Genomic DNA, 13,727 nt, shown 5'->3' with positions numbered 1-13,727 from the left:
AGGCTAGGAGTCTCATCCGCCCCTCTAGCCAGAGGCTGTTGGTCTTCCACCAATCTGTGTAGGCCAATCAGTTCGAGGCAGGCGTCCCCAGAACCATGGCAATTGCCTGCCGTCAGTCAGTCTTTCTTAAGCCAATGAGCTTGGCGCCCTGGCGGGGCTGAGCACGCCCCGACCGGAACCCAGGCAGCTATCTGCGTTCCATCAGTTCCCCTTGGGCCAGTCGCGGCAGAGCCCCGTGCGGCAGCGCCCGCCTCGCCAAGCCTGGAAGCCGCGCGGTCGATCCTTGGCGCTTTGGCCAATCAGCGAACTACGGGATGCGCGGCTCCTCCTCCGTGGGCCCACGTGAGCGGTGAGGACAGGCCGAGGTGGTTTCTAGGTGCTGCCGCCGCGCCTCCGCCACCGTCGTTGCCACCTCAAAGCCCGGGCCTGGGGGGCGGTGGGGCCGCGCATGGAGCCCCCGCCCCCCGGAGCTGCCAGCACTGCCGCTGCTCTACGCACAGGTGAGCCCGGGGCCTACTGGGTGGAAGGCCTGGTCCCTGACCCCACGTATCCTTCCCGCCCCCGCGCGGGGGATGTGGCGTGGTGGCCTGCTGGTGCTCGACTCCCCACCGACACCACCATGGCTGCTGGACATGCCTATGGCATTTTCCCCTCCCTTCGCCCCTTGTAGTAGATCAGACCGTGGCTTGACCCCCCTTCCTGTTTTATAATGGATCGGTCGGCGTGCTTCAATTTATCCCCACCCCACCTTATAGTAGACTCGTCCATGGTCTTGCCCCGCACCCCCACCTAGAGGGGACCAGGCTCTGGCATTGTCCAACTCATTAACAGTAGGTGCGTCTGAGTGTTTATATTTCTCCTATCAACTTTCTGGGGCCCCGTCTGGGGCCATGTTTGTTCCACCCCTCTCGTTCCTTGTAGTGAATCAATCCGTAACATTGTACTCCCCCCACCCCTCTTAAACAGTGAGTTATCTGTGACTTTGTATCCATGACTCCTCCAGTCCCCCAGTGCATCAGTCCATGACTTTATCTCCCAATCTCTCTCTCTCTCTCACACACACACACACACACACACAACCATTTTACAGTGGATCAGTCTACACATCAGTATTCCCATCCCCTTAGTTATCAGCCCGTTGCCCATCCCCTCTTGTTTGTAGACTGTCACTCCAATCCTTGGACTTCTCCCTTCCTTTTAAAGTGGTCAGTTTCGTGTTTTATATCTCCCCATTTTAAGTAGTCCAATCCATGGCTTTGGCCCCCTGCTCGTTTAATCAGTTTGTGGGGTGGCTTTTCTCTCCCTCCACAGTTGTGCAGGAATCAGATGCTTTCCCTCTCTGCCTCCCTTTTGCCCTTTACACTCCCTCTCCTCTTTGCAGTGGGTCTGTTCTTTCACATTCCTGCTACCCATGTGCTTACATTCACATTCCCATTCCCTCCCCTGAGTCCAGTGCTTTGTAATCCCTCCAGGAGGGTCAGCCTGTGTGCTTTTATTTTTCCCCTCCTTTCCTAATGGCGGATCCGTGGCTTTTCCTGCCCCCTCCCTCCTTCTTAGTGCATCAACCTGTGTTCTTGTTAAACCTAGGTCTGTTTACTCTGTAACACTCCCTCACACACACTGTTAACCAGTAAGGCATTCTGCCTCACTACAAAAAATGAATACATCAGTGGTTGCCATGCCAGTAGGAGCTAACATTTATCAAGCACCTATTATGTACCAGGCAAAGTGCTTTATATTAATGAGTCCATTTAATCCTCACCACAACCTTGTGAGATAAATACTGAGAAAACTTCACCATAGAGAGATTATAAATACCTTACTCAAAGGTGAGCCAGTAAGTACCAGGTTAGATTGCTCCCCTGAACACAGGACATTTTTGAGGCTCTCACTTCATCCCATTCCACTTGAGGTCCCACTCTTTAAATGCCAAATTAATTCCCATCTTGAAGCTTTTATTTTTTCTGCCTGCAGAGTGTCTGCATTCCACACCTTGTCTCAGCACCCAGCCACCCCAAACCCAGCAGCTTTGTCACCTTAAGTGATTTAACCATTTTCTCTCTGCTTCTATTTCCTCATTTGTAAAATGGGGGAATCATCACTGAATCCTCTCCAGTATAAATAAAGAATACCTGTGAGTTAAAAAAACAAGTAACCTCTTTGGCTTTACTTCCTATACTTTCAAATGCCCCCACCCCCAACTCTGTTCCAGCCACACTGACCTCACTCATCCACAAACACACCAGGCACAATCCAGCCTCAGGACCTTTGCTGTATTTTCTGCCTGGAACACACTATCTCCATCTGTATGGTTCCTTTTGGTGCTCTGCTCAAATGTCAGCCCGTCACTGACCATCTGAACTTGCACACCCTTCTCTGCTTTCTTTTGCCCTTTATCACCATTGGACACTGTGTAGTTTGCCAGTTTATGGTTGTTTTTTTGGTCTCTTCCCATAAGAATGGAAGTCCTGTGAGGCCTTACAGTTTTGTTTGCTTATTCACTGCTGGGTCTCCAGTGCCTAAATATACCTAGTATGTAGTAGGTGCTCAATAAGAATTTATTGCATGGATGAATGGAAAAAATATAATTTCAGACAAATCAGGAAGCGGGCAGATGGAGATTAATAGGGCATATGAGAGCTAGTTAGGAGGCTAGTTAGTTGGGACTGTTCATTCAGCAAACACTGACTGAGCACCTACTGAGCAGCAGACAATCTTCTTGGAGCAGACATTTGCTAAAAATGGTAGAGATACACTATATAAATAAAACAAGTAATATTATATACTACATTAGACAAGTGCTAAGGAGGAAAAATGAAGTAGGGAAGGTAGGAATAGAGTATTGGGGTAGTTGAAATCTTAGGCACAGTCCTCACTTAGGAGGTGACACTTAAGGCCTGAGGGAAGTCAGGGAGGGAGCCATAGTGTCTAGGGGAAGAGTGTACCAGGCAGAAGGAACAGCCAGTGCAAAGGCCCCTAGGTGGGATTATGCCTGGCATGTTCAAGGAACATAAAGGAAGCCAGTGGCTGGTGCAGCGTGGAGGGAGGAGGTAACGTTAGAGAGGCGGTGGGAGCCAGATGGTGTAGGCCATGGTGCTACATAAGGTTGGGAGGAAGGGGTTTGGGGACAGAAAAGGAAGACACATTAGCTAAGAGCTAACATTTGTTGAGGGTCCACCAGAGATAACTTTTGTGCCAGAGATACTTTTCTAAGTCCTTTACATATATTGACATTTAATCCTTACTGAAGCCTTTGAGAATATGTGTATTTGGGGGATATTTTATTTTGAGAGATTTTTACAGATGCAGAAACAGATCCAGAGAGGTTGAGTAACTTGTTCAAGGTCATAGCTAGAACAAGGCAGAGGAATATGAGGCTGAAGACCCAGAGAGAAGAACAGATCTGCAAGAGCAGACAGGTTATTCAGTGCATTGGGTCACACAGTGGAAGAATTATTTCTGCCTGGGTGATCTCAGAACTTGATGATCTTGTAAGAAAAGGTTTATCAGGTGTGAGTAGCAGGGAAAACACTACTGGCCAGAACAGCACATATGTATCCTCAGAAATAGGAACTGAATGAACTCAGGGTGCCCATAATGTAGCATGCCAAGATTGGGACCACCTCTAAGCCTTTGTATAAGCTGTTCCTTCTGCCTGAAGCATCCTTCCCACAGATGTCAGCATGGCTTGCTACCTCCTCTCCTTCAGCTCTCTGCTCAAATGTCACTTCCTCAGGGAAGCCCTCCCTGATCATCCTGTGTAAAATAACATCCCTGTCACCTTCTAGGATCTTAGCTTTCTGGTCCTCTTATTTGTAAGGTGGCTAGGATCACTACCTCGAGCCACTACTAGAATCACTGCCTGGGTTTGGACCCCAGCCCTGCCAACTGCCAGCTGTGCAGCTTTGGGCAATTTACCTAACGTCTCTGCGCCTCCCATTTCCTCATCTGGTAAATGTGAAGATAATAATAATGCCCACCCCAATAGTGTTGATTGGAGGACTGAGTGAGTTAACATTAAAATGGTGTACAGCACACTGTAAGGGCGGTATGACTGACTGGTTCCTTCTTTTTAAGTTAATATTTTTATTCTTAGCACACTCACAGGTGTCTAACAAGCTCTGAGACTGACCATCTCCAAAACTGACCTCCTGATCTCCTCACAAAACATGCTCTCTCAAAGTGCTCCTATTTCAGTTGATCCCAGCTCCATCCTTGCAGATAGATGGTCAGGCCACAAACCTAGAATCACCCTTAACATCTCTCTTACACTGCCCCCCCCCATCCTATTTGTCAGCAAATCCCATTCACTCTATCTTCAGGTTTTATCCAGAACTCAGCCACTTCTCATTAGTTCTGCTGCCCCACCACCACCACTCCATCTTTCACTTCGACTATTGCAGTAGCCTTTCCAGCCCCTACAGTTAGTCCTCCTCACAACAGCCAGAGGCATCCTGTTAAAATCCAAGTCACAGCCTGTCACCCTTCTGTTAGAAATGTTCTTGGGGCCCTGTCCCAGAGTCAAAGTCAAGGTCTTTACAGGGTCCCCATTGCCCCTCTGTCATTCCCTACTACTTTCCCCCTTACTCCCTGCTTTCCAGCCGTGCCAGACTCCTTTCTCTTCCTCTGACCTGCCTGATGCTCTCCAACCCCAGGGCTTTTCACCTGGCTGTTGCCTGTACCTGGATCGCTGCTTGTCAGGTTGTTGCAAACCTGACCTCTTCACCTCTTTTAGGTCTTTGCTCAACTGTCACCTCTGAGTGCTTACCCTGCCTTGACTACTCTTCCAAAAATAACAGCTCCTTCCCTGCTTCATTTTTTCTGTACTTCTTATCACCATCTATGTATTCTTTACTTGTTTATCTTGTTTCTTATCTGTCTTCCCCACTAAAACATGAATTCTACTAGAGTGGGGATTTTTGTCTATCTTGTTCACGGCTGTATCCTCAGCTCCTGGTCACAGTAGGCACTCAGTAAATGCTTGCTAAATGAATGAGATGTAGAGAAGTAAACATGTCTGAGTAAGGCAAATTAATAGAACTCTTATTAGGGGTCAAGTGGGAATGTGATGCTAAACAAAATAAAAAACACTGTGTGCTGTTGAGGCTTGAAGCAAACTGTCTGATTTCACCTTAATTGGTAGGTTCTGCTTATAGCTTTAAGAGGAACTGGTAAAATTGCCTGTCTTCACCACCAGGAGTCACACTGAACTCCCTGTGCCTCTGAAACAAGCAGGCTTTCAAAATAAACTCTGTGAGGTCTCTAATGACAGGACACTCTAATCTGGACTCTGTGACTTTGTGACTTGTCTCATTGTCTAAAATTGTGTCTGGCAAACTTCAAAACAACTCAGACATAGGAAGATCATACCATATATTTCATGACAGATTAAAGAACCAAGCCATAAATAATAGAGGAAGGTTCTTTGAAACCTCATTTGGAAGGCCTTACTCTTAACCCAACAATCCCAGCCAGTGAACAGTTGGTTGATGAAAGTTCATTCCTCATGGAACAGGAAGCTCATGTTTATTTCCAGTTCACTCTCAACAAAGAGAGCAGTTGTGATGACACTGGGAAGGTCCTGTTCTCTGCAGGACATGCTGAGGAAGCAGTCATTGTGAAAGGCAGGTTAGCCTAATGGTTTAAAAGCTTAGACAACTGGAACCTAACCACCTGGGTCCAAGTTCTGGCTCTGCCACCTAGGCCCTGAGCCTGTAGGCATCATTTAGACATTTTATGCCTTGGCTTACTACACTGTAAATTAGTGAGAATAAAGAGTACCTACCTTCCAAAGTTGTGATGAAGAATAAATGAGTCAGTACCTGTGAAAATAGCAGTACAGGTCTACACGCCCTTCTCCAAAACCATTGGTGCCAAGTGTGTTTCAGAATCTTGAATTTTCCAGGTTTAGAAAGGTACCAAGGTGCACATACAAGATGTCACATAACACCCTTAGTGGCCTCCATAATTAGTCACATTGAGATTTCTGCAGTGAAGCAGTCACACTGAAGATCAACAAAGACCAGAAAGGGCCTTGTTTCATTTCATATCAGGTGTTGCTGCCCAGAGGGATACAAAGAAGCTTTCTGTTTTTAGAGCTTCTTGTATTTTGGAATAGCAGATAAAGAATTAGGAGCAAATTAGAAATTAGTATTTATTAAGAGCTTATCATACCCCATGCACATTATACTTAATCTGCACAATAACCCTATGAACCTGGTATTATTATTAATACCGGGACTTGAACAATGAGGAAGACTTCTAGGCAAAGGAAAGAGTGCTACATGGAATGAACAGCCTTTTTGAGGGGCCATCAGAAGGAACCTCCTGAAAAACTTGATGTTTGATGTAATAAAAGATGCAAATTAAAACATTCAAGCGAAGGGCATTATACTAGTTTCCTACTCCTGCTGTAACAAATTATTGCAAATTTAGCTGCTTAAAACAACACAAATTATTAGAGTTGTGTAGGTCAGAAGTCCAGCACAGGTGTCATCAAGCTAAACTCCAGGGGTGGCAGGGCTGCATTCCTTTCTGGAGGCTCTAGGGGAAGATCTGTTTCCTGCTCTTTCAGGTTGCTGGCAGAATTCAATTACTTGAGGTTGTAGGATTAAGGCCCCTGTTTCCTCACTGGCTCTCAGCTGAGGGCCATTCCCAGCTGTAATGGGCCACCATATTCCTGGGCTCAGATCCCCCTTCTTCTGTATTCAAAGCCAGTAACAGCAGGTTGGGTCTACTTCAGGCTTTGAATCTCCTGCCTTTTCTGTCATCACGTCTCTCAGAGCTAGCTTTCTGCTTCCTGCTTTTATTAAGAGCTCGTGTGATTAAATTGAGCTCATCAGAATAATCCAGAATAATCTCCATGTCTTAATGTCCTTAACAGTAGTCCCCCATTACCCCTGGTTTCGCTTTGCACGATGTCAGTTACCCACACAAGGTCCCGAAGCAGATGGTCCTCCTGACGTATAGTCAGAAGATCAGTAGTAACCTAATGCTACGTCATGATGCCTACATCATTTGCCTCACATCATCTCATCACAAAGGCGTTTTATCATCTCACATCATCACAAGAAAAAGGGCAAGTATGGTACAATAAAGTATTTTGAGAGTGACCACATTCACATAACTTTGATTACAGTATAATTGTTTTATTCTATTGTTGTTAATCTCTTCCTGTGCCTAATTTATAAATTAAACTTTGTCATAGGGTACATACGTACAAGAAAAAACATAGTATATATAGGGTTTGGTACTATCCAGTTTCAGGAGACCACTGGGGGTCTTGGAACATATCCCCCATAGATAGGAGTGCCTACTATAACCTTAAATTCATATGCAACATTCTGTTGCCATATAAGATAATATACTCATAAGTTTGAGAGATTAGGATGTGTACATTTTTGAGGGGGGTACTATTCTGCTTACCACAGTTCGGCCTCTAGCCCCCAAGGATTCACATTTGTCCCACATGCAAAATACGTTCACACCATCCTAACATCCTCAAAGGTCTCATCCCATTGTTTGGCCATCCAGAGCAAGGCTGAGGAGCTTAGAATTTATTTGGAGGGTGCTTAGGGGGTGATGGTGGGGATTAGGGACAGAGCTGGAGGCAAGATGGCAAGAAAGGACTCCTTTTCCTGCTGACCCCTATCCCCTCCGTTGTCTATAGCCTCTCAGCTCAGAGCCATCTGTCCTCCAGGTACCCCTGGAATGGCATGAGCATTCCCCCAGCGATGGACCCCTCTGTGACGCTGTGGCAGTTTCTGCTGCAGCTGCTGAGAGAGCAAGGCAATGGTCACATCATCTCTTGGACCTCACGGGATGGTGGTGAGTTCAAGCTGGTGGATGCTGAGGAGGTTGCCCGGCTGTGGGGGCTGCGTAAGAATAAGACCAACATGAATTACGACAAGCTCAGCCGGGCCTTGCGGTACTACTATGACAAGGTAAGACCTCTGAAACCAGGGCTGGGAATCCCAACGTTTATGTTAGTTATTTCTTTTTTTTGGTCTTAATTGTTATAGCTATAACTTTGAAAACAATATTACTTACCATTTCATACCCTACCTTCTGGTACTCTCAGATCAGTGTTGGGCACCCCCAAACATTTATCTCAGTTATTTTCTTAGAGTTTTGGCTAAAACCTTCATAGCAATATTAATACTGACCCCTACTCAGCCCACTATATGAGATACCCAAAGTCATACATGCTGTCCCAATGTGCCTGACACATTTCATTTTCTTGCCTTCTGGCCACCCTTTTTTAAAACAGTATTAATGATTCTTCCTCTGTCATTTTGAAAACACTATTAATAATCCTGTCTTCTAGAACCCCTGAACCCGACCTGGGGTCCCCCAGTTATTTCATAGTCTATTCTTATTCCAGAATAAGAATTCTAGAGTATTCTTATTCTTATAGTCAAAACCTCCATGGCAATATTACACTAACCTTTCCTTACCTAATCCTCTGGGATAGTCAATATTTTTATCAATTTTCCTCTCTTATTCCTTTAGCTAAAACCTCTAAAATAACATGTACGATGCCAGTTCTACACTCCATTCTCTTGCATTCCCAGAGCAACACTGTTCCATCCCAATGCTTAAATCAATTATTTTATAATCTTATTCCTGTAACTAACATTTAAAATTTTCCTCATCCCCTCAGACTCCTAGACCAGCATTGGATTTCCCCTCCCCCCAATATTTATACCAGTTATTTCATTTTCTTATTTCTTTACCTGAAACTTCCAAAACACTGTTAACTAATATCCCTTTTCATTCCTTTTCTCAGAGACACAAACCCACCCTGTGATATACCTGATGAGCATTAATATGTCTCCAGGGAACCCTAGTGCCCCCTGATGTCTCTTGTCCCCCAGAACAGCCCTGGACCTATGCTGCATGCCTTTAATCATTTATAGCATTTTTTCCATTTTCATATTTTATTCCTTTAGTTCAAACCTCGAGAACAATATTAATAATGAGATTGCCTTACTCTGTGCTCTGAGACCACCAGAACATCCCTGAGACTCTCCATACCTATCATGATATATCCCAAACATGCTCTGTGACCCACCGAAGTCAGCCTTGAGATTGTCCTCATATTTATACCAATATTTTAATATTCTTGTCTTGCTGTCTGTTAGTTAATTTTCTAATTATCTTAGTTTAAGCCTCCACGACAGTATTAAGAATGAGGCTTCTCACCCTGTCCTCCCTAGTGATTTTGCCCTGTTCCACATATGTGTCAGTAGCTTTAAATAATCCTCTCTATATAAATAATTTATCACCACATTCTTCTATATGAATGTAGTCTTTTCCAATATTTATATTATTTTTCTGTCTTACTGAAAACTAGACTCCAACACTGTGTCCTGGCAGCCACCCCCAAAGCCTTATCTTGTTAAGCTACAGATAACCCTGGTTCCTGGAGCTGGAGCCAGGAGGAAAGCCTGCTGGTGCACCTGCTCCCCCAGGTGGCCGCATTGTGGAGAGGAGCCACTGCCTGCGGGAGTGTGTAGCTGAAGTGGGGATGGGGGAGTCGGATAGATGGAAATAAAGAATGACAGAGGGAGACTCAGAGGGGACACAGGAAAAGGGGAGGAGGGCAGTAGACTAAAGGAAGAAATATGGATGGGAGAATAGTGAAGGGGAAGAAACTGGGGAAGAATACAAAGAGGGAAATCGGGATGGGGAAGAAAGAGGAGAAACTGAAGGAGGAGATGGAAGGAGCCCCAAATTGAGAAGGAGATGGGTAAGATATGAAATGGCTGGGAGGGAGGAAGCAGACACAGAAGTGGGGTGGTATGTATATAAAGATAAGAGGGCCAGGAGGGAAGTAAGTCATTTCCCCCGTTTCTCCCCCACCCCAATCCACACCCTCCCTCCACCCTGGCCCTTTCTTCTAAGGTCCTCTATCCTGTCTCCTCCCTTCCCAGAACATCATCCGCAAAGTGAGTGGGCAGAAGTTTGTCTACAAGTTTGTGTCCTACCCAGAGGTTGCAGGGTGCTCCACTGAAGACTGCCTGCCCCAGCCTGAGGTGTCCATCACCTCCGCTGTGGCAAATGTGGCCCCTGCTGCTGTGCATGCCATCTCTGGGGACACTGTCTCTGGGAAACCAGGCCCACCCAAGGGTACAGGAATGGCAGGCCCAGGCAGCCTGGCACGCAGCAGCCGGAACGAATACATGCGCTCAGGCCTCTATTCCACCTTCACCATCCAGTCCCTGCAGCCACAGCCGCAGCCACCCTCTCACCCTCGTCCTGCCTCAGTGCTCCCCACCACCACCCCTGCAGGAGCAGCAGTGCCCCCCTCGGGGAGCAGGAGCACCAGCCCATGCCCCTTGGAGGCCTGCCTGGAGGCTGAGGAGGCCAGCCTGCCGCTGCAGGTAAGAACTGGAATATGGAAATTCGTTAAGAGGGGAGTACAATTTTCAAATGAGGAGGGGAGCGAGGCAAAAACATCCTTCTAAAGGAGATATGGTGGAAGGAGGGACACAGAAGCCCCCTTGGAGAAGGGTTTGAGGAGCAGAGCTCTTCAGGTACTGAGAGGGAAGGCGATTAGGTGTGCTTCGGAGAGTAGTACACCCAGCATGTAGTAGATGCCCTGAACCTGTTTGCTTAGTACACTGCTTCTCTCACTTTATCACTAATCACAATCACCTGGAGGGCATTGCAAACCACAGATTGCTGGAGCCCATCTCCAGAGTTTCTGATTATGTGGGTTTGGGGATAGGCTCAAAAATTTGCATTTTTAACTAGTTTCCAGGTGAGGCAGATGCTGCTGATCCACAAAGTGAATTATTGAGAACCACTGCTTTCATGAATGAGGACAGTACCCTGGGAGTCCCGCCCCTGGGTGCAGTGCCCCCAGAAGCAGCTCCACTAACTTGGCAAAGTCCTACATCCTGTTGGAGGACCTATCCCAATGTCCTGCCATACGTCCAATACAAAGCCCCACTGTCCAAGGAAAAGTCCATTGGCTTTGCTACCCCAGCAATCCTTAGGCACCCCCTCTGCACCCTCTCCTCTCCCAGGTCATCCTGACCCCACCCGAGGTCCCGAACATTAAATCAGAAGAGCTGAATGTGGAGCCTGGGTTGGGCCGGCCACTGCCCCCAGAAGTGAAAGTGGAGGGGCCCAAGGAAGAGTTGGAAGCTGCAGCCAGTGGGGAGGCGGGGTTTGTACCAGAAGTCATTAAGGTGGAGCGAGAAGGCCCTCCCGTGGAGGGCGTGGCCGCCCGACTGCCCCTGGTCGTTATGGAGACTGCTGCGCACGTGGGTGTTCTCGCAACTTCCACAGCTCCCAGAACCGAGATCTCCCAGCCTGCGAAGGGCCGGAAGCCCCGGGACCTAGAGCTTCCACTCAGCCCAAGCCTGCTAGGTGGGCCGGGACCCGAACGGACTCCAGGATCAGGATCCAGCTCCGGTATGCAGGCACCAGGGCCGGCGCTGACGCCATCCCTGCTACCCACACACACACTGGTGAGTGACCGTGCCGCCAATACCGTCATCTCCGAGGGAGTGGGAGGGTGAACCTTGGAGTGGGATTGGCTGCACTGAGTCCCCAGCTGGAGGGTCAGCACTGAACTGATGAAGGGCAGGCCTGCCAGTCTCCAGTGCCACAGATGGCCGTCAGAACCAAGGGCAGGGCTGGGCAGTTCTGTGGGCCGGGGCTGAGGGACCGAGAGGTCTTCTATGGGAACTACCTCTGGTTTGGGGCATGGCTTGAGGAAGCTGCATGGGACTTTTTGGCCTTTTGGGGGATTTGCTGAGTGGGTTTCCTATGGTATATAGGTGGGACCTGAGAGTTAGAGGTTAGCCCTGCTGTTGGGATGGTGACTTGTGAGGTTTGAAAGGAGCATATGGATGGGGGTCTTTTAGGTGGTGTTGCCCAAGGAGGCTGGGGCTGGGCTCTCAGGAGTTGGGAGGGGTTTTCTGTGTAAAGTTGGAGAGGTGTCACAGGCATGGCCTTCGTAGTTGTGGTCTAGGCCTCTGCACTTTTAGGGACTGACCTCGGGAGTCTGAGCGGGAAATCTAGTGGGGCTGGAACCAAGTTCCTGGTCTTTTTCCCACACCTGTCCTCTGCTCACCTGACCTTCAACCACCCCTTCCCCACAGACCCCGGTGCTGCTGACGCCCAGCTCGCTGCCCCCCAGCATTCATTTCTGGAGCACCCTGAGTCCCATTGCACCCCGTAGCCCCGCCAAGCTCTCCTTCCAGGTAGGATCCCTTCTGCCTATCTCAGAAAGGATGAGAGACCACAGCATGGCCCCATCCATGACCTCTCCCCATTTCTGTCCCCAGTTTCCGTCCAGTGGCAGCGCCCAGGTGCACATCCCTTCCATCAGCGTGGATGGACTCTCAACCCCCGTGGTGCTCTCCCCAGGGCCCCAGAAGCCATGACTACTACCACCACCACCACCCACCCCCCTGGGGTCACTCCTTCCATGCCAGCCGCCTCAAGGAGAAACATAGTTGAGCTGACAGACTCATGCTGTGGTTGTGTTGGGGTGGGGATTCTTAGGAAGAAGGATCTCTCAGTAATTCTTCCACAGAAAACATACAACTTCTCTTTTCCTGGTCAGCCCCCCAGTGGCCGCCCTTACACGTCTCCTACTGCTGTGATGGGGGCAGTTTATTTATTTATTTTTTGAAGGCCACTGGGAGGAGCCTGGCCCAACCTTTTTGGGGGGTTAGTGAGGGCATCTCCCCCATCTCCACACTTTACCCTCAAGATGAGACAGTCAGGATCTGGCTTGAGAAGGACCTTTATTTATTTCTCAGCCTGCCCTTGGGGAGCTGAGGGAGCCCTGTCTCCATTTGGAGATATGAGTAGAAGAGCTAGCTTATTAGAGTTTATTATTCCTGGCCATACCAAGAGTCCAGAAGACTTCGTGCCATTTAATGGTTTGGGAGTCTTGGCCAAGGAAGACTCACACCCTTGAAACAGAAATGTCCACCTCCCCAGCCTTTCTCTCAGACATGAACTTTTGTCCAGGGAGGAATGCCCCTTTTGTTCTTCTCCCACTGAGAAACCATTCCTGTGTCTGCCAAACTCCTGGGGTCCTGCCTGTTACCTCCCAATGGAGGGTTTTTTGAGGAGTGGTCCCCGTCTGGGGGGCCTTTCCAGCTAGTACTCCAGGTCTCCTTGTCCCCCACCCCTTGCCATTTTGATAGTATAATCTATTTTTAAACAGGGCTTTTCAATAGGGGAGAGAGGGGCATCTCTTCCTGTATCTGAAATGGGGAGGGTGGGAAGGAAGGGATTTGGAGGGGTGAGTCTTCCTGCCACTCCCAGGTGTTTATTTTTGATACCAAATATGTATTTTCAGCTCCCTCCCAGCCCCCCAGTTTCCTGCAGGCGGGTACAAAGGACCCTTTAAGTGTCCCTGGAGTTGGGAGGGAGGAATGGGGGACATAAAGCCTGTCCTATATGAATTCCAGACTGGAGAGAGTGGGTTCAAAGGACTCTTGGGCTCACCTCCTGTCAGCACTGGCCGAGCCTGGGCCTGGGGACCTGGGGGTTGGTGATCTGAGGAACAGTGCTACACCTGTCTCCACTGTTTGTTTTACTTCCCCCCAAATGGATCTTTTTTCTAAGAGTCCCAGAGAGTGGAGAATTGTTCCTGTAAATATATATTTTTAAAGGTGATGGTGGAGGCTGCTAGCATTTCTTCCCTGAAGCCATCAGGACTGAGTGTGACAGGCATGACTTTGCGTGAAAGGCAG

The 13,727-nt window shown here is 48.2% G+C and overlaps 1 protein-coding gene across 3 annotated transcripts; it reads left to right on the top strand.

Annotated features, from left to right (window-relative positions):
* The first annotated feature begins 309 nt into the window (after positions 1–309).
* Positions 310–13,650, top strand: ELK1 (ETS transcription factor ELK1). Of its 3 annotated transcripts, none has more exons than XM_036894810.2 (6): positions 310–500; positions 7,700–7,943; positions 9,936–10,385; positions 11,034–11,480; positions 12,117–12,218; positions 12,303–13,650. In XM_036894810.2, the coding sequence occupies exons 2-6, from the start codon at positions 7,716–7,718 to the stop codon at positions 12,399–12,401; spliced, it is 1,326 nt and encodes a 441-aa protein (XP_036750705.2). In that variant the 5' UTR covers positions 310–500; positions 7,700–7,715; the 3' UTR covers positions 12,402–13,650. The 3 variants fall into 3 exon arrangements, with proteins under 3 accessions (XP_036750705.2, XP_036750629.2, XP_057351707.1); XM_036894734.2 differs by having other exon boundaries at positions 315–500; positions 7,670–7,943; XM_057495724.1 differs by lacking the exon at positions 310–500 and adding an exon at positions 6,932–7,078 and having other exon boundaries at positions 7,670–7,943.
* The last annotated feature ends 77 nt before the right edge of the window (positions 13,651–13,727 follow it).

The sequence above is a fragment of the Manis pentadactyla genome, chromosome X (genome assembly GCF_030020395.1).
Source record: "Manis pentadactyla isolate mManPen7 chromosome X, mManPen7.hap1, whole genome shotgun sequence".
In the NCBI taxonomy this organism is placed as follows: domain Eukaryota; kingdom Metazoa; phylum Chordata; class Mammalia; order Pholidota; family Manidae; genus Manis; species Manis pentadactyla.
This window is presented reverse-complemented; position numbering and strand designations above follow the sequence as displayed.

Coding starts and splice junctions, on each gene's coding strand:
- ELK1 (XM_057495724.1), top strand. CDS start 7,002: ATGATGCCTACATCATTTGCCTCACATCATCTCATCACAAAGGCGTTT. Junction 11,481..12,116: donor TGCTACCCACACACACACTG/GTGAGTGACCGT, acceptor CCTTCCCCACAG/ACCCCGGTGCTGCTGACGCC. Junction 12,219..12,302: donor CCGCCAAGCTCTCCTTCCAG/GTAGGATCCCTT, acceptor TTCTGTCCCCAG/TTTCCGTCCAGTGGCAGCGC.